This window comes from Hyperolius riggenbachi, chromosome 1 (assembly GCF_040937935.1).
Source record: "Hyperolius riggenbachi isolate aHypRig1 chromosome 1, aHypRig1.pri, whole genome shotgun sequence".
Taxonomy (NCBI): domain Eukaryota; kingdom Metazoa; phylum Chordata; class Amphibia; order Anura; family Hyperoliidae; genus Hyperolius; species Hyperolius riggenbachi.
The window spans coordinates 135194465-135220306 of NC_090646.1; the positions used below are offsets into that span (position 1 = coordinate 135194465).

The 25842-nt window shown below is 42.6% G+C and overlaps 1 protein-coding gene across 4 annotated transcripts in view; it reads left to right on the forward strand.

The window, feature by feature from the left end:
• Positions 1 to 25589, forward strand: part of CEP135 (centrosomal protein 135) — a 102272-nt gene extending 76683 nt beyond the window's left edge. For 3 of the 4 annotated variants that reach the window (XM_068278582.1, XM_068278580.1, XM_068278579.1), the window contains 7 exons: positions 4426 to 4536; positions 7520 to 7705; positions 8252 to 8461; positions 9435 to 9637; positions 11920 to 12024; positions 12931 to 13086; positions 25475 to 25589. In XM_068278582.1, the coding sequence (XP_068134683.1) occupies positions 4426 to 4536; positions 7520 to 7705; positions 8252 to 8461; positions 9435 to 9637; positions 11920 to 12024; positions 12931 to 13086; positions 25475 to 25508 (1005 nt within the window). In that variant the 3' untranslated portion in view covers positions 25509 to 25589. Of the gene's footprint in view, positions 1 to 4425; positions 4537 to 7519; positions 7706 to 8251; positions 8462 to 9434; positions 9638 to 11919; positions 12025 to 12930; positions 13087 to 16800; positions 17002 to 25474 lie in introns of those variants that run through there. The other variant, XM_068278581.1, reaches the window with a different exon arrangement.
• Positions 25590 to 25842: the final 253 nt, after the last annotated feature.

Consider the following 25842-nt stretch of genomic DNA (forward strand, 5'->3'; position numbering starts at 1 on the left):
CCTTGCGCTCGCAGGTTGGCCATTTCAAGGTCATGTCTGCGTGCGGCTGCTCTCTCCTCTCTTTCCGCTTCTCTCTCAGCAAGCCACCGGCGCTCTGCCCGTTCCGCTTCTCGCTCTGAGGCTTCCATTTCCGCCTGGCGTTCCGAGGCTTCCCGTTCCGCCTGGCGTTCTGCACGGTCAGCATTTTCTCTGACAATCTGCATGTACAGCTCAGGATTTGTATCCGCCAGTCTTTGTAAAGCATGCTGCATTCCAGCCTCAGGAACACAGGAACGGTTGGCATGGGCGGGCTCCTGCCGGCCACCATGCTCCTCAGCAGTTACAGCGACCGGTTCAGACGCGGTACCGTTTTCCTCTGGGTCTGGAAGTGGGTTGCTTTGCTCCAACCGCTCACTTTCCTCTGCCCCAGTTACAGCACTGTCTGAACCAGGAGTGTGCTCTCCCAGCATCTGCTCCGGCTGGGTATTCAGTCGCAACAAGTCGTCAATCAATTGCGCTTTCTTTTTTCTATACGTCATAATGCCTTTTTCCTCACACAAGTTTGCTAGGTCTGCCACTGACATTTTCTTGTATCTTGCTGCAGCCATTTTTGCCAAATAAAAGATAGGATAGCAAAAGAGATTGGGGGGGGAACTCTGTGCTACACGTTTAGTCTATATAAATGGTAATGCACCGGTTATCGACCACAGATTTTTGATCTGTTCTGGCAGGTTAATCAAATAACGTTGCCGTTGATGTTCTGAACATACACAAATCCCAAAAAGCTGCCAAACAAATGTCACAGACCGCGAGCCGGTCTGCGGGTGGGGTAAATCGATCAGCGTCAGAAATCCTCTTACACGGTCATTTGTTCATCACGAAGGGTAACCCGCATTCGCAATTTGACGAACTGACTCGCGAAGGGAGCGTTCTGATACCAACCGAATCACTCCACACACATATACAATTCAAAGATCTGCCACCAAGCGAGTTACACAGCCCGCTACTGTAATTTTACTAGGACTTCGAGAACACTTTAGTAACCCCTAGCAGTATGCAAGAATCTGGGCCAGATCGTTATGTCTGGGCCGGGTTCTCGCATACGGGTTATAAATGTATACTTCTATTAAACACAGGGTAGCGAGTTCAGGAGAATAGGTACGATTGTGTATGTTCAGCAACAGGTCATAACCGCTAAACGATTTTTAAACGTTTAATAACACAAATGCATTACATACAGTTATATACACCTATTAACATATAAAACACAGAGCTTCAAAATAAAAGGAATAAAATCAGAAAGTTCTTACTTAGTTAGCTGAGCAGTCCATTTGAATCATGAAGAAAATAGTCCAGTTTAAAAGTAGGCATTCAGTTTAAAAGTCCTTTGTATACTGCAGGCGCTGGCTCTCCTTAGCGCCGGCATAGACGTTCCTTAGTCGATGGAATTTGGAGAACTGGGTGGAGTTCCTTGCAAACGCTTTTTACTGACCAGAGTTTTGGGGCGGTCACTACCTGGAAAGTAGGTGTGTTGGAGGCAGGGTTACCTCCTGGCAAGTCAGGTTACCACCCACAGGCTTGGAGCAAGGAATGTACCAATTATTAATAATTTGTGTAATTCCGCCCCAGATGGGTGCATCGCAGATCCGAGACCATATTCATAAGCAGCATGCGACTCTGTATTAAATGAGACTATACACGCCTAGTCTAACGAATTTGCTCTACGCATGCCGGATAAAGCGGTTTCTCAATTGATTCCTGATAGCTAGAGAATGATAATTCATGTGAATTATAGACCTGTTTCCTAGGTATCAGGAAATGTAATTTTGGTCTTGCTGTGACAAACCTATTTTGAATTATTAATAAGTTAACGTTCCCTTTGTGTGAAGCTATACGCTTGGAGGGAAATTTTGAATCTCAACCAGTTTGAGCTGGTTTTCCTTTTGGGGAAAGATGAGCTATGTACCAAATGGCTTCTCGGCAGGGGAGCTAGCCACGTGTGAATTCTGTCCTGACCTGAACAGGATGTGGGGGAGGTTACTGTACTCAGTAAGAGAGAGGGACATTGACATCTATTGTGCATTTACCCAAGACTGACAGGGACTGCGCACGACTATTGCGAAAATCGTTGGCGTTTACGCGCACGACTTTCGCAATATCCGTCACACTGCCAAATTTAGCTGTGTGCTTGATTTTGATGTGTTATTCAAACACTACTGCAGCTAAATAGATCTGCAGAGCTGCCTGGCAACTAGTATTGCTTAAAGGAAATAAATATGGTAGCCTCTATCTACCTCTTGTTTCAGTTGTCCTTTAAAGTAACAATTCTCCCTTTCTCACTTATTGGGAACTGCACCATTAACCCTTTTGGGACCGGCTGCCTAACTCCCCTTAAAGAGACTCCGTAACAAAAATTGCATACTGTTTTTTATCATCCTACAAGTTCAAAAGGCTATTCTTATGTGTTCTGACTTACTGCAGCACTTTATACTATCACTGTCTCTGTAATAAATCAATATATCTTTGTCCCCCCCCCCCCCCCCTGTATTCAGCAACCTTTACTCACCTCCCAGGCTCCAGTGATGAGTTGCTGTGTATTCCTCCGCTCTGGCCGGCATCCCCGCTCATACTGCCGCTCACTTCCTTGACGTCATGAATCCGGGACCCGATACATACGTCAGAGCGAGCGGAGATGCCAGCCAGAGCGGAGGGGAGTGCCAAGGGAACGACAGGAAGGTGAGTGGATCATCTTCTTTTCCCCCACCGCGCAGCTCTTACTGGTGATCACTATGCTATGATCCGCCGGCGATCGTAGTGATCAGAAGCCAAACGCGATGGCTCCAGATTACTGAGGGGAAATGTCAGCTGTCCTATGACAGCTTAATCTCCCCTCTCGGGTGTGCACAATCGCGGCGGAACGCTTCGTTTTCGTGGACGTTGAATCTATGTCCAGTCAGAGTTTCTGACTGGTCCAGTCGGATTCCAATCTATTTTTGGTACTTTAAATGCAAAATCTATCTGAAACAATTTGGACGTCTACACATGATGCAGTTTCTTATCAGATCACTCGTTGATCTGATGGAAAATTGAACTGTGTGTATGAGGCTTAAAGGAATACTATCGATACCCAAGTGTTCTAAAATGACAATGTACAAATAATGTCTAAGTAGCTGTGTAAACCTTTTCCTACTTCTCATGTTAAATATCAGAGGCAAAAGCTGTAATTTATTGAGGGTAGGATTTAGCTATATTGGGACAAATCAATTGCAGAAGGGGTGTCTGCTTCAATGTACAGCCAGAGTTGCATATCAGACTACAGAAAGCAAATATCAAACTCTGAAAGCAAAAACAATATGAAAAAGCTGTGACAATTAGTTACATTTCCTCTGCTCTCTTCAGACACTTCAGTCAGAAACAGAGTTCCCAACAGCTGCAGCTCCTGTGTCCTGTCACACATAGTTAACTGATCAAGTGTAAGGGGAATTTCCCCTCTCCTCATGGCTCAGTCAGCCGTCAGTTTTGGCGTCAGTAAACTTTGAATGTATTTTGCTAACAGTAAACAAAGAAGTTGCTACTAAAATGTATACACCAGTACTTAGCAGCACTTCCCAAACAATTCCTGTGTCAATTGAAAAAAATATGTGAATCGATAGTATTCCTTTAAGCCATTTTCTGATTTGTATGCACTTTGGTTTTCCAAGTACAGATACTGCAGCCAGAAGTACAGAAAGGCCTGATGAGTATCTGGCCATTGAGTTGGCTGTATGCTTAACCTCATGCCGACCAAGTCACGCCGCGCGCATCTCCGCTTGGATGACTGAGCTCCGCTCCATCATCCTCCCAGCGGCGATCGCTACTAGGAGACTGTTAGATAGCGAAACCGCCGTCTATTTACACGGTACAGCGCTGTGATCTATGGCAGCGCTGTACTGGGGACAGCCGTGTGACACAGCTGCCCCCCTTGGAGACACAAGAGTTATCGGCTGTCGTGACTGACTGGCGAAAAATAAAGAAATATTTTATTAAAAAAAAAAAAATAAACATCCTGGGAGCAATCATAGCCCACCAACAGAGTGCTCTGTTGGTGGGCAGAAAGGGGGGGGGGAATCACTTGTGTGCTGAGTTGTGCGGCCCTGCAGCGAGCCCTTAAAGCTGCAGTGGCCTAATTTTATAAAAAAATGGCCTGGTCTTTAGGGGGGTTTATGCCCGTGGTCTTTAAGGGGTTAAGTTTGTTAGCAAGAGTCGTGTGCTTATTTTTATAATGAAGGCATGCTAATTAGGTTGTAGCGGTGTTTTATATTTTTACTGGATGTATTAGAGTCTGAAATTGAGTTTCATTGTTCCTTTAAACCTGCAAACACACAGATTTTCTTCTGTATATGTTAGATATTCCAGTAATATCACTTACCTGTAGTAATGCTTAGCCACTTTGTTGATTTTTATTAGACAGTTACTCTGGAATTAGAAAATGCAATGCATGAAAAAGAAGATTTGAAGCTGAGAGTGCATGGTTATATCTCGGAAGTTGCCAAAATTGAAACATTAATGGCAGCAAAGGTAAGTGTATCTTCAATTTATTCCTTCTTAAGTTAACATTAAATGACTAAGCCAGGTCAGGGTCCAGGTTCAGAGTGAATGAAGTGTCCTTAAAGAGACACTGAAGCGGAAAAAAAATGATGATATTATGATTTGTATGTGTAGTACAGCTAAGAAAAAAAACATTAAGATCAGATACATCAGTCTAATTGTTTCCAGTACTGGAAGAGTTGAGAAACTCCAGTTGTTATCTCTATGCAAAAAAGCTATTAAGCTCTCCGACTAACTTAGTCGTGGAGAGGGCTGTTATCTGACTTTTATTATCTCAACTGTAATTGAACTGTTTACTTTTCCTCTGCTAGAGGAGAGTTCATTACTTCACAGACTGCTCTGAAAGACTCATTTTGAATGCTGAGTGTTGTGTAATCTGCACATATTATAGGATAATGCAATGTTAGAAAAAACACTATATACCTGAAAATAAAAATATGAGAATATTTTCTTTGCTGCTAATCTTCTAGTAATTATTCACAGTACACAACCAATTCATTATATCATATTTTTTTTTCGCTTCAGTGTCTCTTTAAAGAGAGTCTGAAGCGAGAATAAATCTCGCTTCAGACCTCATAAATAGCAGGGGCATGTGTGCCCCTGCTAAAACACCGCTATAGCGCGGCTTAACGGGGGTCCCTTCACCCCCAAATCCCCCTCGATACACCCGGGGAGCGCTTCCTGGTTGGGGCAGGGCTAACCGCCGCAGCCCTGCCCCACGCGCGTCTGTCAGCGCGTATCTCCGCCTCTCCCCCGCCCCTCTCAGTCTTCCTTCACTGAGAGGGGTGGGGGAGAGGCGGCGATGCGCCGCTGACAGATGCGGCTGGAGGCAGGGCTGCAGCCGTTAGCCCTGCCTCCAGGAAGCAATAAATCACGACCAAATCTGCGACAAAGTGTGGCAGTGGTCGCTTTGGGGGTGAAGGGACCCCCGTTAAGCCGCGCTATAGCGGCGGTTTAGCAGGGGCACACGTGCCCCTGCTATTTATGAGCTCTGAAGCGAGATTTATTCTCGCTTCAGAGTCTCTTTAAAGAGAACCTGAGGTGGGTTTTAAGAATGCAATTAGGACACAGAGCCTGGTTCTGCATTTAATGTCCAGCCTCTGTTACTATACTGTGCCCCCAATTCCCCCCCCCCCCCCCCCTACGCTCTGCTGTCCCCCAGAAAAAAAACGATGTGCAAGCGACATGCAGCGTGTCGTTAGCAGGCTGTTTACATCCATGCTGTCATTTATCGCCTCTCCCCCGCCTCCTCTATATCTCCGCTCCCCGCCTGCGTCCCTTCCCTTACCGCCTCCGTAAGCTGATTGGAGGGAAGGGACGCAGACGGGGAGCGGCGATATAGAGGAGGCCGGGGGAGCAGCGGTAAATGACAGCCTGGATGTAAACAGCCTGCTAACGACACACTGCATGTCGTTAGCACGGCAGTTTTTTTTTTTCTGGGGGACAGCAGATGCTGGGGGGGCCCTTTCACTAATCCCAGGCAGCGCTGAAAGATATGAGCAGTACTACAAAGGAAAAATTATAGCCCACTAATATACCCCTGCTCCTCCCCTCATCCCCAATACCCCCTCTTATTGCCCCACTCTGTTAGATATGAGCGCACCCCCAACACCCCGTTCCCCCCCCCGTGTGCTACTGTCGTTTGCCGCCTCTCTATCCCCCGCTGAGAGATATGAGTGCACCTCCCTCCGTTCCGCAACCTTCCCTCTACCGCCGGTTGCCCCCTCTGAAAGCCCTGGCACCTCTGTAGAAATGAGCAGGACTTTTATTACTCACGCGGCTCTCTCTCTATCCAGCGATTGCAGAACCCCATCTCCTCTGCTGATCAGCTCCGGGCTGCTGTGCACAATACCGGGGGACGCGGCTCAACCCTCCTGGCGGTAACCCCGAGTTCGGGGTAAGCCGCGCAGGAGGATTTCTCAGGCCCCGCTGGGCCAATTTGCATAATTTTTTTAATATAAGCAGCTAGCACTTTGCTAGCTGTGCGTGCACACCGATCGCCGCCCCCCCCCCCCCCCCCCAAGACCCCATGCGCTGCCTGGCCAATCAGTGCCAGGCAGCGCTGAGGGGTGGATCGGGACTCCCTTTGACGTCACGACTTCGGTGACGTCATCCCGCCCGTTGCTGCACAGAGGCTATCATATAGCGAGCCCCAGGCTTGCTAAATGATTTAAAAAAAAACAAACAAAAAAAAAACTGCTGCGCTGCCCCCTGGCGGTTTTTAATAGACCGGCAGGAGGATTAATGACGTCATTAAGCCGCGTCTCCCGGTATTGTGAACGGCAGCAGGAACTGATCAGCGGAGGAGGAGATGGGGTTCCGCGATCATCGCTGGATAGACACGTGAGTAATACAAGTCCTGCTCATTTGTACAGAGGTGCCGGGGCTTTCAGAGGGGACAACGGGCGGTAGCCGGGAGGTAGTGGGAAGGTTGCGGAACGGAGGGGTGTGTGCTCATATCTCTCAGCGGGGGATTGAGAGGGGGCAACGGGAGGTGTCGGGGTAGTGCACTCATATCTTAACAGAGCTGCGGGGGATTGAGAGGGGGCAAAGGGAGGTTGCGGGACAGAGCGGCGGTGCTCATATCTAACAGTCGGGAAAATACCGCACAGATTTACCCGATTTCCGCATGATTACCGCACGCTTTCTCCCTCTGTCGGTAATATAACAAATTACATTCTCATGCGGAAAAATGTACCAGAATTAAAAAATAAATCAATAAATAAATAATGCAGTATTTTCCCGAAATATGTTATGTATTGAACGTAAACCCCTACTAGAATTGAGCCCATTGTCTCTTGTTATGGCCTCCTTGCTGTTCATTGGGCACTGTCTTACCTCCTACTTTGTCCTGTATGTTCCTTGTATGTGTCAAAACCAATTTTGGGCACAACCCTGTCATGCTTTACTAGTGAATCTGATTCTGAAGTAGAATGTGAACCTGATCTTCCAGGAACAAGAAAATCGAGATCTTCTTGACCGGTTCCGAATGGTGCACAGCCAGGCTGAAGAATGGGAAGCTAAGGCACAGAACGCTGTAGGGGAGAGCAGTTCCATAAAAATGGAGTTGCTGTCCGTGGATACAGATAGAAGACATCTACGAGAACGGGTAGAAGACATGGAGAATGAAATCAGGGAGGTAAGCCTTGTGCTGTGTAGCTTTCTTTAAAGAAAATCTGTAACGAAAAAACGTCCCCTGGGGACGTGGAAAGAGCGTATACTGCGCTGGAGCCATGGGGGTAAATATTTACATCGCCGCCGCTCCGGGAGGATTTTTGCCGCCACCGCGGGACCGAGGAGGATGGGGGAAGCCTCCGGATCCTATTGAGGCTTCCCCCGTCCTCGGTCCCACGGTGGCGGCAAAAATTCTCCCGGAGCGGCGGCAATGTAAATATTTACCTCCGTGGCTCCAGCGCAGGCGCAGTATCCGCTCTTCCCGCGGAGATAGGCGGAAATAGCCGATCTCCATCGGGCCGCTCTACTGCGCAGGCGCAAGTCTCCTGTGCCTGTGCAGTAGAGTGGACCCGACGGAGATCGGCTATTTCCGCCTATCTCCGTAAGTGATCCATCTGGAAAGCAGTGTATACTCAAGTATGAGAAATCTCTTTGCTGCTAATGGTTTTAGTGCTACAAGTTTGTAGTTCTGCCACTTGAGATTACTTTTTTTCTGTTTATTCTGTTGCAGCATATGAATGCCCACCATGCTTATGAAGCTCAGATCTCATCTATGGCAAAAACAATGTCCAAATTAGAGGAGCAGCTCAGGCTTCAACAAGATGAAAAGGCTCTGATTCTGTCAGATTTGGCATCAGTGAGGGAGCTGTGTGTAAAGCTGGACTCTAGCAAAGAGCAGTTTTCTAGACAGCTGACCACTAGAAACATAGAGTATGAAAGAGTAAGTAGCCTATCCACATACACAATTGTTAGAATGTTGGCTCTGTCACACTCAAGCTTGTTTCATACAATAGGATGTTATTTTGTTATTTGCACTTGCAGACTTATCAGTACTACCAAAGTTCCGCTTTAAAGAGAAACTCCAGTGAAAATAATGTAGTAAAAAAAAGTGCTTCATTTTTACCATAATTATGTATAAATGATTTAGTCAGTGTTTGCTTATTGTAAAATCTTTCCTCTCCCCGATTTACATTCTGACATTTATTACATGGTGACATTTTTACTGTGGGCAGGTTATGTAGCTGCTCCTAGCTGTTTTGGCTGTTACAGACAGCTGTAAACAGCTATTTCCTGTCTGTGAACATTGTTACATTGTGGCAGTTTGCCCAGAGTACCGCGGTCCCAGAGCTTCTTGTGGGAGGGGTTTCAGCACAAAATCGGTCATACATCGCCCCCTGATGGTCTGTTTGTGAAAAGCATTATATTTCTCATGTAAAAGGGGGTATCCGCTACTGATTGGGATAAAGTTCAATTCTAGGTTGGAGTTTCTCTTTAAAGTTTACCTGAGCCAAAGTTCGGGTAAAAAATCAGATGCTTAACTAGAGAGAGTGAAGCCTCTTGGATCCTAATGAGGCATCCCTTGGCGTCCTCCCGTTGCCGGGTGCGGAGCCTCCAAAGATGACCAACAAGGGATTGTTGGTAATCCGATTGGGGACGTCGTCATTTTCAAGCATGTGCACGGCCATACTGCAGCTGTGGGTAGTGTCAGATGATGGCTCTGTGCAGAAGAAGCAGCACCTGTATTGTGTGCACCAGTCTCTGGGTCATGTGACTGACTTCTAAAAGGAATATTTCTGTGACCGATGTATCAAGTATTAAGCACCAGTAGTAGCCTACTATGTCTTTATTTCTATGCAGTCCAGTTCCTGGGCATTCTTTTTGTGTTTTATTTGGCTTAAATGTACTTCTTCTAGGTCATAGATGAATTGGAAGACATCAGGTCGGAAGGTGAACTTCTGAAGAAACAATTAGCCAGTGAGAGGCTCACTATCAAGAACTTGGAAACATTGCTAGCCACTAATCGAGAGAAAGAATTCCAGAGTCATCTGACCACCCATGAGAAGGACTCTGAAATTCAGCTGCTCAAAGACAAACTTACCCTTTCCGAGAGTAAACTGTGAGTAGCTGGTTCCCTGCACTTTAATGTCTTAATGCACAAGTAAACCTGTATTGAGGGAATTGTTTGACCAAAAATGGTAGTTTCCTGACTCTTAATATTTGACTGGATAGCAGATGTTTAGATGAGGAAAGTCCATAGAGAGACAGAATATCTGGCCGCCGTTCTTGTTCCATTGAGTGGTCTGGAAAGTATTTTGAACTGAGGGAAATGGAGGAACAGAATCGTCTTCAGGGAACTGCATATTTTCTACCACAAAGGTTTTCTTTTTTGTAAGCTCTTCAGAATAAACAAATACACCAAGAGACCAATTTCCTAAGCCAAAGGATTGCAATTTACACTTCTTCAGTTTAGTATGTCTGCTGTGGGCACCATCACTGGGTGAGATGCAACCACAATGTGCAGAAATTGCACGTCATAACTCACAACCAAGTCTACTGAAATAATCCTCAGTAAAACAGAAAGTCAGGATCCACAACATCGAGGAGATGCTGGAGTGCTCTAAGCCCAAATGGAAGTCCACAAGAGTGTATGCAATAGAAGCAAATGGCTGGGCACATCCAGTCTAAAACATCACATTTATTTTTAGAAGTTTAAAAAGCCATACATACATTCCAGAAGCGCATTTCAGTATGGAGAGAGAGTATGCACGTTAAGGATCCTTAACATACATACTCTCTCTCCATACTGAAATGTGCTTCTGGAATGTATGTATGGCTTTTTAAACTTCTGAAATTTGATGTTTTAGACTGGATGTGTCCAGCCATTTGCTTCTATTGCATAGACTCAAGTCTACTGAAATAATTAACGTTACACTGCCTTTTGCTATTCAGTGAGATGCCTGGTAAACATGTACTATATGTGAGAAGTGATGGGGTAAAACATTTTGTTTCTAATTAATAAAGAACATATTTCCCACTCTCTCCCTCCTCAACCTTCTTTTATCCACTATGTAAGTAAGGTGAAGCCAGTGAGCATTCCCCCTAACCATTATCAACCCACTTATACTATATTGCCGTAATGGATACCCCTCCAACTCTTTGAATTCAGATACTCCAATGACTTCCATCGCAAGAAATCCATTTGTGAAATTTCCTCCTTACTCAACTGTCAACTGCTAGTGGTGTTAAAACAAAGTGTAAATAATTGAAAACCGCAGTAGCTCAGCCATGAAATGATAGGCCATGTAAATCGGATTAAGAATTGCATATCGTCAAACGTCGTGTGTAGGCAAGCATCCCAATACCTTTGCCAATATGGTATAGCTTTAAATATTTGCCAATTTCCCCCACACGTACAGAAAAGGTTGATAGTCAGGTGGGCATGAGGAAGGGCTTAATCTAAAAGAGAGTTGAGCGTCGGCATCAGAAAGGTTAAATGAGTCTGGCATAGGAACCTGGAAAAGGTTTACATGCGTCAGCTATTGTTAACCAAATGATGGGGAAAAACCATGAAAACATTGCTTCACACAGCCTTGCTTAGAGAGTACACCATACCAAAATCACCCGTACTGATTCTGCACTTATGACTGTATATATTTTAAAAACTTGGCATACAGTGAACCAGCCTTTAATATTTATATACCATATTTTTCGGACTATTAGACGATCCTGACCATAAGACGCACCTAGGTTTAGAGGATAAAAAAAATATATACTAAACCTGTTGCTTCCATGGTGAAGGGGCATCTTGTGGATTATGCCCCCTTTGTACCTCATGCCCCCTTGTACTTCTTGTGTCCCCCCTGTGTCTGCCTCTGTCCACCTTGTGTCCTCTTGTCCTCCTCTATGCCCCCTTGTGTCCTCCTCTATGCCCCTTGTGTCCTCCGTTTCTCCCCCTGTTGGAGGTTTGTATTGGAGGTTTGTATTGGCAGGTGTTCACAAGTCAGGAACTCCCTGCATTTGGACTATAAGAAGCAGTGACTTTTTTCCCCCACTTTTGGGGGAGAAAAAGTGAGTCTTATAGTCCAAAAAATACAGTATTTAGAAATGACTAGGATATAGCTGCGGTATTGCAAGATGGCCTAAAAGCTGAAGTAAAAGAGGAACAATATGATTCATTAACACCAGCGCTCAGACATCTGGATCAAATGTGGTGCAAGTGCTCCGAACTACCACCCCGGTGTCAGGAACCTGATTTATTAATGTGGGCAAAGCCTCCCACATCTGCAGTATTTTTTTTCCTGTGGTTTGATAACTGAATACCTATGAATATTGATTTTAAAGATGAATGTCCCTGTTATGCAATAGTAACATTTGAATGTGTGTTCCACTGTTCTGTAGGAACACGCAGGCTCGTGAAGTGGCAATGCTTCGAAGTAAACTCACACAGCTACAGTCTGACTTTGATGTTGCAAAGAGGCAGCTTACCACTGAGAAATTTGAAAGGTAAATACATAATAGGGATTATATGGGGTAAGTCAGAGTTCCCCAACCCTGTCCTCAAGACCCCCCAACAGTACATGCTTTACAGGAAACCATAACCATACACACGTGAGGTAATTAGTGTCTCAGCAGAGCTGATTAACTACCTCTGTGGATTTCCACAAAACATGCACTGTTGGTAGTCCTTGAGTACAGGGTTGGGGAACACTGGGGTAAGTGATGAGGGCCTGCCAGCCCTGTATCAATGGTAAAATGCTTGTTTAAAATAGATCTGCAGAGTTTTTGGAATTTACTGCACAACGCAGCATCTACCCTCTTGTTGAGAAATGTAATAGTAAGGTAAATGTCTTAAAGCAAAAAAAACAAGCTGCAAGATATCTATGAACAGATTTGCAGGTCTTTTCACAATATGCTGCTCTGTTTTATAATTAATTAATACATTCTATAAAGTGTTGTTGGGTATTGACATTCAGGACAGTGAGCATTATTGAATGATACTTCTTCTGTCACTGTTCTCTGTCTCATAATCACAGTAAACAAGACAATAACAGTGCGAATACACACACACACACATATGCACACACTTTCCAGCTTTACTTTGTTGGGAAACTTCCACTTTCAACGATACCACTTCCCCCTTCCCCAGCCCTACGGGATGTGCACCATGTCACAGATTAGTGACACATTTTCTACAGTGCTCAATTGGAGGAAGCACTGCCCTGAACTCAATGCAGTCGGTATTACGTAGTCACATGACTGCTGTATTTAACACTGAAAATGGGATTTTTAAAGCTGTTGAAAAAATAGTTTTACTGTTAATAGTGTCTACAAGATAGCGGTAAGGTCCATGTTTTATGAAGGTAGGTAATCCTGGAGATGTACTTTACTGTTGCTTTCATTATATCACAGAGAGCGGGCTGTTCAGGAACTGCGCAGACACGGTCTATCGACATCATCTATACGTATATCTTCACCATTAACATCCACAATGAAGTCCCCTGCACTATCTCCAGAGCGTTCCATATTAAGATCCGTAGAAAGAACTGCTGATAAATCAGGAGAAAAGTAAGTCATTCAAATAACAAAATAAAATAGAAAAGCTGGCACTTGATGCAGGCAGTATTAACCCTATGTGGGAAATAAAGCTGTGAAGATTTTGTACAGGAACCTAGTGCCCGGCTTTTATTCTCTAGGAAGAAAAGTAAGTCAGTTTGTTGCCCTTTCTGATTTTTAAGTAGGTAAGATAAATCATATAAAATAAATACTGGTGGCCAGTCAGTAATTACAGTAGTTAAGTTTCTGCATCCAGCGTGTTGAGCTACAAACCAAACCGCCATATACAGATGCTACAGTATAATCCCTATTGCCTATTTAAAATGCATTAGAAAAAAAGTCTTCACTTGTGACACTTCCTGGAAAATGTGCAATACTGAGAAACATTTTGGGGGGTTATTGGTTTTTTTTTTTTTTGGGTGGGGGGGGGGGTGGGGGTCAAGCTATAACTCACCTTAATTGGGGTGAGAAATTCAAAGTTAGAACAACTCCCAAACATTTATGAAGTAGTACCACTTCTAAGGTTAAACTTGTGCAGATAACATTGAGATATGTGTAAAGCACACAAGGTGAACAGTGCTGTTGCCATTAGAACAGTTTGAGATTCTGCTGGTACAGGTTAAAAAATATACCTATATTTTAAGATATAGCTTTCATTGGCCTTGGTGAGAGAGGACACAAAGTTTTATATGAACCCACGTAATCCAAATCTTTTGATATATGTAGAAAAATGATGACATGATGGGCACAGCCATTGCTCATGATTTTACAGCAGATTTAACGAAATCAGTGCAAAGAAAACGGGAGGGAAAGTTGGGCTAGTTGTTGGGAGGCACCAGTCCAAATCCTTCTTCTGGACTTCTGCCTCCCTTTTTCTCCAGCTGTCTGTACAACTGTCATGATAAATCTACCCTTCAATACCTAGGTGCTGACATCACACTGTGGGAGGGGTTTCACCATAATATAAGCCATACAGAGCCCCCTGATGATCCGTTTGAGAAGAGGTAGAGATTTCTCATGGGAAAAGCGATATCGTCTACTGACTGGGATGAAGTTCAATCCTTGGTTATAGTTCCTCTTTAAATAACTGAGAAATCACAATAAAAACAGATTGCCAGTACTATCACAAGCTGGGCATATTAACCTGTTCAGTATCACGATCACCCGACGGATCACAGTCCAGTTGTGGCTAAGTTGTGGCATGTGCAATCTCGTTTCCTAGTGGAAAAGAGGCCTTAAAGAGACTCTGTAACAAATTGTTTATCTTTATTTCTTCTATGCTATAAGTTCCTATGCCTTTTCTAATGTGGTCTGGCTTACTGCAGCTTTTCCTAATTGCACAGTAGCTGTGTTATCTCTGTTATATGATCTAATCTTCTCTCTATAGTCGGCACAGTCAGGCTGAGGCAGTCAGACTGGAATGTGCAGGGCTGCTTGTGATTAGCTAGAAGCTGTACACACCCCCTGCAGGCTCTGTGTGACTAACACACTCTGCTTAGCTGAGCCTATTAGAAGCTGGTTAGTTTGTTTGTAAACACTGCCTAAAACTGGCAATTACAAGCCAGGTTTGCAGCAGAGAATGGCAGAAACAGCACAGAGGGGACCAGGAGCACATAATGAATAGAATGGTATGCTTTTTATTGTAAGAATTTCAGAGTACAGATTCTCTTTAAGCAAACTAGGCATGACTATAAGCCATAGATGAGTAGGACTATAATCCAAGATTGGTATGACATAATCCACAGATGAGAAAACCAATTGGATGCAAGCCAGCACAAGCGGCATAATGAATTAGTGTTCAGAACAAAGTTACAAAAACACTGAGGTAGTAGAGTTTTAGCAATGCAGCAAAGTCTGAGTGGTATAAGCAAAGCTGTGTTAGCAAAGGTGCCCACTAACAGTACAATCTTTTCGTCAGGGTCGTTTCGGGTCGTTTAGATCAGTTCTGATTCCATCGTAAAATCCAACACTCGGATTGACTACAGTTTCTGTTCCTATCGTAGAATTATTTTACATCGTTTTTTGTCACACATTGCTCCACACACTTGCACACAATGTTATGCTGCACAGAGCTTTCCAGACATCACACACACATCCATGACCATACATCTCAGCCATGCTGCATCAGAAAGAACACATAAATATAATGTGGAATGGCCCTGACTCAGCAGAAATGTAACGGTGGAATAGTGGGCAGCACAGTGACATAGTGGTTAGCGCTCTCGCCTTGCAGCGCTGGGTCCCCAGTTCATATCCCAGCCAGGTCAACATCTGCAAGGAGTTTGTATGTTCTCCCCGTGTCTGCGTGGGTTTCTTATGGGCACTTCGGTTTCCTCCCACATCCCTAAAACATACAGATAACTTAATTGACTTGCCCCTAAAATTGACCCTAGACTATGATACAAGCACTACACGATACAAACATAGACATATGACTATGGCAGGGATTAGATTGTGAGCCCCTCTGAGGTGCAGTTAAGTGACAAGACAATACACTATGTACAGCACTGCGGAAGATGTTGGCGCTATATAAATACTAAATACATAAATTCTAAAAAATAATAATGAAACATAAAAAAATACACTGACGAATCCAATCCATTAAAAACGAGATCATCTTCCAGTGTATGTTCAATTTTAACCAGTTCACCCCCAAGGGTTTTTATCCTAACGGACCAGAGCAATTTTCAGTTGTCAGCGCTCCTCCCTTTTATTCCCTAATAACTTTATTACTACTTATCACAAGAAAATGATCTATACCTCGTTTTTTTCGCCACCAATTAGGCTTTCTGTGGATAGTACATTTTGCTAAGAATTTTTTTATTCTAAATGCATTTTAATGAGAAAAACAGAAAAAAAAAGAAAAAAATCATTATTTCTCAGTGTTCAGCCTTTATAGTTTTAAAATTAAACATTCTCCTGTGGATAAAACAAACACGTTGTATTTGCCCAGTGGTCCCGATAATTAAACCGTTTAGATTATGTCCCTACCACAATGTATGGCGACAGTATATTATTTTGAAATATAAGTGGTTATTTTTCTGTTTGTTCTGGCCATAATTACAAGCCCCTATGTAATAAATTAAAATTAATTTTCCCCCATAAAATATAGAATAAAAAAAGCTGAGTCCCTAAGGCAACTATTTATTTATTTTTTTTAAGCTGATTTTTTTTTTTACAAGTGTTTTTTTTTGGGGGGAGGGTTGGAAGTGTAATTTTATTAATGATGTGTATATACTTGAAAATGTATGTATTTTGTAAGTGTAATATACTTTTTGGCCACAAGATGGCGCTGGTGAACACTCATAGGACGTGTTCACTTTTTTTTTTTTTTTTTTTACACACTTTATTAAACTGTTACATTTCCTGTTTATGTGAATGGACGTAGCCGCTGTTCGCGGTCACGTCCATTCACTCCAGGCACTGCGATTGGGTAGAGGACTGTTCAGTCCTCTTCCCCAATCGCCCAGCACGGGATCCCGACGGTAATGGCGGCGGTAGCGGCGGACACACGGCGGTAGCAGCGGCGGGAATGCGCGACGTATTAAAACGTCATGTTGCTGTTAATAGCGGTAAGCATGACGTTTTAATACGTTAGGATGGCGGTAAATGGTTAATAGAAGGAAGATCACTGAAATAATTCTCGGCGTATGTTCATTTTATATATGAGAATAACTGAAAGCGTTCTGAAGAGCTGAAACTAAAGAATCTTTTTATTGCATACAGAAGTGTGAGCTTCAAAGAATGACACCTGTGAGGATCTAAGCCACAGAAGGAGCTCCACAGAAGGAGTGTTTACTTCCACTGTCGTATTTGGGTGATGAAATCAGTATTGACCAAGAAGAATCTACTGCACAGCTACTGCATAAAGCACTAATGCCATGTCTAAGTGCACTCCAAACCAAATATATGAATACCTCACCTTCATTTTCATTGTGAGGACTTACTTGAAAATAACTAATGGTCTTGTAGCACAATGGTGTTATGAATGTTTCCTCACCTGCGGAATATCTCTCATGCTGTATGGCAATGGAGGGTTTCTTATGTGCTGCTATGATTGTCATACTACAGACGTCCATTCCATCCACAGTCCCCAGGCTGTGGTTTTAAGCTGGGAACCACCATGATGTCATACATTGCTAACATCATTCCAGTGTCTTACAATGGCAATTTGAGGTTCTACACTTGCACTATATGTATACAATTTACTGTCTTTGTTTAATATTGTGACTGTGATGTATATTTTTAAACTAACATGTGAAAGGTACCGAAGCTGTGGCTAAGTGCACTGCTATGGATAAGAGTACTTTCATCTTAAAGCCCAGCATTTTTTATACTGTATAGTATTGGAGTACATCCGTCAATTTTGTAAATATACACATATTTTTTCTCTTCTCATTTCTTAGTGCCTTCACAAATACTATCTTCATTATGGTCTCTGGAAGAGTTTTTTCTATAGACACATGGGGCTATTTATTGGAGTAAGCATAAAACATGAAATGGCAAGCTCTCTGAAAACCGTGCTTGTATAGGGTAGAAGGAAAGGGAATTTAATTGGAGAAAACAGAATCATTTGCAGATGTGTTACTTTCATGAAATCAAACATGCTGGAGGATTGATTAAAAGAAAACAAAAACAAACGAAAAATAAAGAAGTGATTTGCTTTGCACAGCTTGATGTTTACAGTGATCTCAGGAGTCAGTGCTGTTTACTATCCTCTATGGATTGACTTGTCTTTTATGGGTTTTTCCTGGGCTGCTGGTCACCCTCCTGTCATGCCATCAACAGAATGCCTCGGTCAACATTAAAACAGACCTGACATTTCATATGGAGAACTCTGCAATACATGAGAAAAATCCCACCCAAATGAATGCTCAGGGGTCGATTCACAAAATGTATATCATTTATTATCTTGCCTTATCTTTTTTCTACCTTATTACATTTATTAAGCAAGCAGGATAGAAATATTTAAGTTATGTTACTCAGGAACCACTTATTTTCAGTTTTTGTTTTTTTTTTTTGAAAAGTGCTTATTTTTATAAATAAAGTGAGAAATGGATAAGGAGAGATAACTCGTGAGGCAAGTTTTCTCAATACGACCCATTGTTACCTCACAGGCAAAACTGACTTGGTGGGTTTACAGATCTCTGCATTGTTTTGCTGCTTGCCATTTCATGAAAGATGGCAGTAATATTGCCAGCAATATCACACAAACTTGATGATTAATGAATGTGTGTGTCTATCTTTCAGGGATGTCTGCATCTGTATATCACTTTCACAAATGCAGCTTTATTGTCCAACTAGTGCCTACAAGTCAATTCAGTACATCAAATCTTATGCTGGATACACACGGTGCGTTCCCGCACTCGATTCCCCGCTCGATTCCCGGCCGCTCGATTATTTCCGACATGTCCGATTCCTGTTTCGATGGATCGTTAGGTGGATTTAGCATACTTTGCATGAGAATCGACCTAACAATCATCGAAATGCGCTCGGAAATAATCGAGCGGCCGGGAATCGAGCGGGGCATCGAGTACGGGAGCGCACGGTGTGTACCCAGCATTATTCCTCGAATGAGATGACTGATATTACAATTGACATTTTAGCCTTTTACTATCTAAATTAACTCTAGCCTATGAATGTAATGTATGTTTACTTTTGCATGTTTTACCTCTTCGCTGTACATCATATTGAACTGTCTATTGTCTACAGCTCACCAATACACTGTGTAATTCCATGGACCACCTACATTTCTGTTATCTCTAACAAATGGTAACGGGTAAAAATGAAATCATGGAATCGTGTTTGGCAGCGTACAATGCCTGTTAAAGCCCAACAAAAAGTTAAACTACAGGACAGAAATCAAGAATAGTGCTGACAAGTTCAATACTACCCTGCATGTCTTATCTACCTTAGCTGTCATTTTCCAGTGGTGTGTAGTGGCATGCATGTAATGAAGGCTTCTGGAAAAAAGGGCACAGGAGATTGCTGTTAGCAGAATATAGGTAAGATTAACGATATTCTAGTACTGAATTACGAAAGTAAAATATCAGTAATTTTTACCAATATTTTATTATGACTTAACCTAAGCCTACTCTCACACAGAACACTCGCTCTATTGATGCCTAACTTTTAACCCTCCCTCTACCGATACCTAACTCTTAAACACACACACACCCCCCCTGCGGTGGCACCTAAAGGGTGTGCCCACATTTCCTCACAATGATGCAAAATATTGCTTTTATAAAGGGGCACCCTTTTTTCAAGCTTTGGTGAAGTAGGTGTGTTTGGTCCTCCGTCCATGAATACTAGGTGGCACTTGCTTCTACATGTGCCACTTAATTTTAATCTGTGGGGAGCTACTGTATAACTGAGTAGATGGGTGACCGTGACATGTTTAGAGCTACAAACTGGCATTTTGAGACCAGAAAAGGGAGGAATCCATTCATCTCCATTATCAGGATAATTGACAATCCAAGCTCAGAGTTCCCCAACCCTATCCCCAAGTCCCACCAACAGTACATGTTTTGCAGATAACCACAAACGTGCACAGGTGAGGTAATTACAGTTTCAGCAGAGCTGATTACCTCTGAGGAATTTCACAAAACATGCACTGTTGGTGGGCCTTGAGGTCATGTTTGGGGAACACTGCTTTAGCTGATAAGGCGTGCAGTGCAGTGCTGAACTTGCCAGCACTAGTCTTGCTGTCTTCTTGTTTACCATGTAGGTGAGCTTTAAACCTTTGCCTTCTTTGTAAAACGTTGTACAAAGTGTTTTTAAGAGACTAGATATGTGTGAATTTTTACTGTACTGTATTGTAATATAATCCAATTTCTTGTCATATATATTTATTTTTATAAAAACTATTAAATTACTATTTATAACAAAATAAAGTTAACTTTTTTTCTTTTTATTTTGAACTTGTTTGTCTAATTTCTAAGGATGAAGATGAACAATGTCAATAATGCAACACACACACACACACACACACACACACACACACACGACTTACCTGGGGCTTCCTCCAGCCCACCGTAGCCTGCAAGGTCCCCGGCATCCTCCCCTTCTGGCCCCCTCCGCACTCCCGCTGGCATCTACGTTAAGGCACCAACTTCGGGTGAAGTCACATGTGCTCACCCCTGCTGCGTACCCATTGCGCGTGCTCACCCCTGCTGCGTATACATCGCATCATCACGCCGGCTGCCGTAAGAGTCCTGCACATGGGCGGTTTACTCTTAAGAGCACGCGCGACTTCACCCAAAGTTGGGGCATTACCGGAGCCACCAGCGGGACCGCGGAGGGGGACCATGAGGATGCTGGGGGAAGCCCCAGGTAAGTCCCATTTTCTTTTTTAGGACACCACTCACAGTCTCTTTAAGAGCACTTTGCAAGACAAGCAATGAGACTTTGATGTGATAACATGTATCAGAATGTATATGTGACATCACATCATGACAACTGAGGCGATGGTTCTTCTCCCTTTGACGCTGCAGGATTGGACTTAATCAGAGTGTAGTAACTGTACAATGTTACATTGAGTGACATCTTTAAATGTAGGAAAAAGCAACTGTCATTGGTTAGTTTCTTTGTTGAAGTCACACACACAGGTCGGGGGAGCAAACCGATAGCATTGATCCTGTTAGTTATAGTAAAAGTAATTTTTACTTTATAAAGTACAGTACTTTGCATGAAATATTTTTCTATAAATGTTTTAGGATTGTGGAACGAATCAATTGAGTTTCCATAGATCCTTATGGGGCAATTTGTTTTGATATGAGTGCTTTGGATTAAAAAACATGTTTCTGGAATAAATAACGCTCGCAAGCCAAGTTTCTACTATATATGTATATCTTCTTACATTAAAAACAGGCTGTGTAATGAAAGGTGTATACTGTAGTTACCTCTTCCATTGAGGCGGCATCACTTGCAGATTTTTTTTTTTTATTGTTCCTAATCTAATGCTGCTCCTGGAAGCCCCCCCCCAGCGATGACTGCAGTACACTGATTCTCATAAGAAATTATTACTGAAACTTTAGTTACTGCCCGCTCACATTAGCGCACAAGTGCTTTGGTGACTGGAAGCAGAGGTTAGCATGTTATTGTTTTTTAGAATCACAAGGACCGAAGTCCAGCTGTCACATGCATCATTTTCACTGCTACAGAGACATCGAACATTTTTTCTGCATGTGGTTGGCTTCTGGACACACAGTCACCTGACAAGCGGTAGCTGTTTATTGCCACCCCTTTAACAAAATGACCAGACAGCACAATATCTGTGTATTACCCCCACATTCTTTTGGGGAACACAGAGGAGAGGATAAACCTAATGCCCTAAGGCTAGATTCACACTACACACATGGCGGCAGAATCAAGGATCCATTCACCCGTGTTCATTGTGGTGGTGGAGCACAAAGTTCCGTCCTGCCAAACTCTTCCAGACACCGCACAGAAATTCCACATGTCATAGGTAGCAATCCTATCTTTGACATGTCTGTTACAACAGACACCAACGGATGTGGACACACTCAGTGCATCGTTCCTTCGGATCCATCATGGCTGCCCATGTTTTGGCTGCAGCGTAATGAGAAACTAGCCTAAATGATGGGACAAATGTGCTCTAGAAACTGAAAGAAGTATCCATGTACAGTAACAACTGTTACCGTGTTTCAGAGACCAAATTATATTTTATTAGTTCTTCATTACAAGATAATTATAGTGTAATGCATTATATTAGAATGTAATTAGTTCTGTGCAACTCACAGCAAGGAGCAATGAAGTTTCTTATCTTAATAATTATGTGCCAAAGTTACCACTGATTTATGTTAAACTGTTAGTACACTTATACTGTGTGGTTTAAAATGTCTTAAAATTGGTCCATGAATATATTTGTAGTAGACTTGCATTATTGAAACAATCTCTATTCAGTTTGTAGTTTGTGTGATGCTTCCAAAATGTGCTTGTGATATATCCCCCCCCCCCCCCCCCCCCACTGCTCCACTTGTAAATTGTCCCTTTGCACTCCTCTTCTGCCCTGTACAGATTATCAGTCCTTAATCCCATGCTAATAAAGGATTATGGGACTAGACACGAGTCATTTTTTGCTGTAAATAATTTTAGTGACGTGTCGGTATCTTTAAACAGGGCTTTAATTAATAATGCAAATATAATGCTTTACTGATTAGAGCCCATTTTAAAACTGTTTAAGGTTCTTTTTTCCGTTAGCCGGGCGCAACCACTGGGTGGCGATAAACCTCCAGCAGAGTTACATCTTTCCCTACAATCCATGGCGGCCTGGAGGGGGAATAGTAATTAACGTCACCTAGTGGTTGCGCCCGGCTAACGGAATAGTAACCTGTTTAATCACCCTTAAATACATTTACATTAATAAATTAAATTATACAGTGTAATGCATTCACAAGCAATTATAATGCTTTCTGGTGACTGTCATAGCTGGTGAATACTGGTGAAGGCTGGGGATATGTGGTTCTAGGCAAAGAACAGAGCACGGATCCATAAGAAATCACCAAAAGGCCATCCGATCTATTTGCTTTCAGCGTCATGGAGACTTTTCTGATGCATTACAAGCGCAGCATCTGACTAACGACCCTTTTACAAGGACGGGTGTCCATGTTAATGAGACCTTAGGAAGAACAAGAACTTTAGATATGTAGTGCATCTTTTTGGAAGCAGTACATTTATCAGTAATGAAAAAATATAGGAACATTTTAAATTGTTGTTTGAAGAAGAACTTTAACCCAGGGTTGAACTTCATCCCAATCAGTAGCCAATAACCCCTTTCCCACAAGAAATCTTTACCTTTTCTTGTGTAGTGCAACTGGGACATCTGTGTGGCTGATATTGTGGTGAAACCCCTCCCACAGTGTGATGTCAAGACCATGGCCCTGAGAGTTTTTTGTCAGTGCACCTCGTTGCATTGTGGGAAATAATGGCTGTGTCCATTAGCCGAGCAAGCAATATTCCCTGTGTGTGTACACACACACACACACACACACACACACACACACACACACACACGTCAATACATATTGGGACATGGACATAATTCTAACATTGTTGGCTCTATATGCAACCACAATGGATTTGAAATTAAACGAACATGATGTGCTTTAACAGCAGATTGTCGGCTTTAATTTGAGGGTATTTACATCCAAATCAGGTGAGCAGTGTAGGAATTACAACAGTTTGCATATGTGCCTCCCACTTGTTAAGGGAGCAAATGTAATGGGACAGAATAATAATCATAAATCACTTTCACTTTTTAATACTTTAAGTCAATTACAGCCTGAGGTCTGAAACACATAGACATCACCAGGCAATGGGTTTCATCCCTGGTGATGCTCTGCCAGGCCTCTTCTGCAACTGTCTTCAGTTCCTGCTTGTTCTTGTGGCATTTTCCCTTCCGTTTTATCTTTAGCAAGTGAAATGTATGCTCAATCAGATTCAGGTCAGGGGATTGACTTGGACATTGAATAGCATTCCACTTCTTTCCTTTCAAAAAAACTCTTTGCTTGCTTTTGCAGTATGCTTTGGCTCATTGTCCATCTGCACTGTGACACTCCGTCCAATGAGTTCTGAAGCATTTGGCTAAATAGGAGCAGATAATATTGCCCACAACACTTCTGAATTCATCCTGCTGCTTTTGTGAGCAGTCACATCATCAATAAATACAAGAAAACCAGTTCCATTAGCAGTCATAAATGTCCAAGCCATGACACTACCACCACCATGCTTCACTGATGAGGTGGTATAGTTAGGATCATGAACAGTTCCTTTCCTTCTCCATACTCTTCTTTTCCCATCACTCTGGTACAAGTTGATCTTGGTCTCATCAGTCCATAGTGTGTTGTTTCAGAACTGTGAAGGCTTTTTTTTTTTTTTTTTTTTTTTTTAGATGTCTGGCAAACTAATGTGGCTTTCCTGTTTTTGAGGCTCACCAATGGTTTACATCGTGTGGTGAACCCTATGTATTCACTCTGGTGAAGTCTTCTCTCGATTGTTGACTTTGACACACATACACCTACCTCCTGGAGAGTGTTCTTTGTCTGGCCAACTGTCGTGAAGGGTATTTTGTTCACCATGGAAATAATTCTTTGATCATCCACCACAGTTTTTTTCCATGGTCTTCTGGGTCTTTTGGTGTTGCTGTGTTTGCCGGCGCGTTCCTTCTTTTTAAAAATGTTCCAAACAGATGTTTTGGCCACGTCTAATATTTTTGCTATCTCTCTGGTGGGTTTGTTTTTTTTAGCCTAATGATGGCTTGCATTACTGATAGTGACAGCATTTTGGATCTCATCTTATAGCACACTTGAAATGAACTCTGGACCTTTTATCTGCTCATTGTAATTGTGATAATAAGGGAAAAACACACCTGCCCATGGGACAGCTGAGAAGCCAATTGTCCCATTACTTATGCTCCCTTAACAAGTGGGAGGCACATATGTAAACTGTTGCAATTCCGACACCATTCACCTGATTTGGATGTAAATACCCTAAAATTAAAGATGACAATCTGCAGTTAAAGATAACCAGAGATGAAGCATCCTCATGTATTTTATTACATGTATCAGTGGGAACATGACATTAAACACCTACCCTGCTTTTAGTTTTATTCTTCTCTGCTTAATCTGTCTGTTATCAGCTGTGATAAGAATCCCCGACTGAGCATTCAGTCTAAGTTTGACCTGGAATCATTATAGCTGAGTCAGTCTTCTGTGGAGTCTTTTCAAGCCCAAGCCTGCCCTCTCCTGGCTCAGCTTTCCTGCTTTGCATACTCAGCTGATGACATGGGAGGGGCTGCTCCTGCAGAAAGAAGCTCTGAAACAGACAAGTGTGATCTGTGTGCACTGTGCAGCCAGTCATCAGTATTATCTACTGTATGCAGTTTCATTTCTATGAGAGACACTTCCTACAGGCAGCCACACAGCATACCAGAATAAAAAAGTTGAAAGCACACCGATGAAAGCCTGCAGCAGCAGCCCTGCTTGACTATAGTTTCATAGAGCCTACACAGTACATCCAGAACAGCTCATAACCTGGAAGCAGAAGGGATATGAGCCGGCGGTCATATTGGATTTTTCCTGGAGCAATAATGGATAAAAAAAAAACTCAAAAAGGCATACCAGAGTGGCGAAATTATCAGGTAGAGCATTTATTCTTTACAAGCTATCGACTGATATGTTTTTGTGTGAATCGTTAATCTCTGGTTTCCTTTAAAGCATGTTGTGTTTTTTTAATTCCAAATCCATTTGTCTCAATTTTTATGAACCTGACTGCATGTTTGTGTGTATATATAACACACACACACACCCCTTTTAGCTTGATACATTGTTAATGTGCTTATAGATAATACCAGTTGCTATCTTTTTTTTCTTCTCTGTAGTAAAGATGATGTCCTGCAGGCTCAAACAACATGAACGAATTACGCAGCGGGTATCAAATCATTTCTTTGATCTACAGTATCTTCTATTTTTCAACTTCTCCCATTGTATGTTATTGATTTTTTTTGTCCCTACTATTTATCGTTTGGTAAAATTCCTCCTAAATAGTATGTTGAGGACCACCAACTACTTTATAAACTTCATATTCGATTGGAAGAGACCTTAACGCTTTCTCATACAACGATTTTGCGGTTCTTGATACAATAAATGCCCTTTTCTCTTCATAAGAGTCATTGCTAGTTTAGTGGTAGAGAGGAAAAAGCACAGAGAAGTCCGGGAGCCCAATCTGGTGCAATATCATTATTAGGTC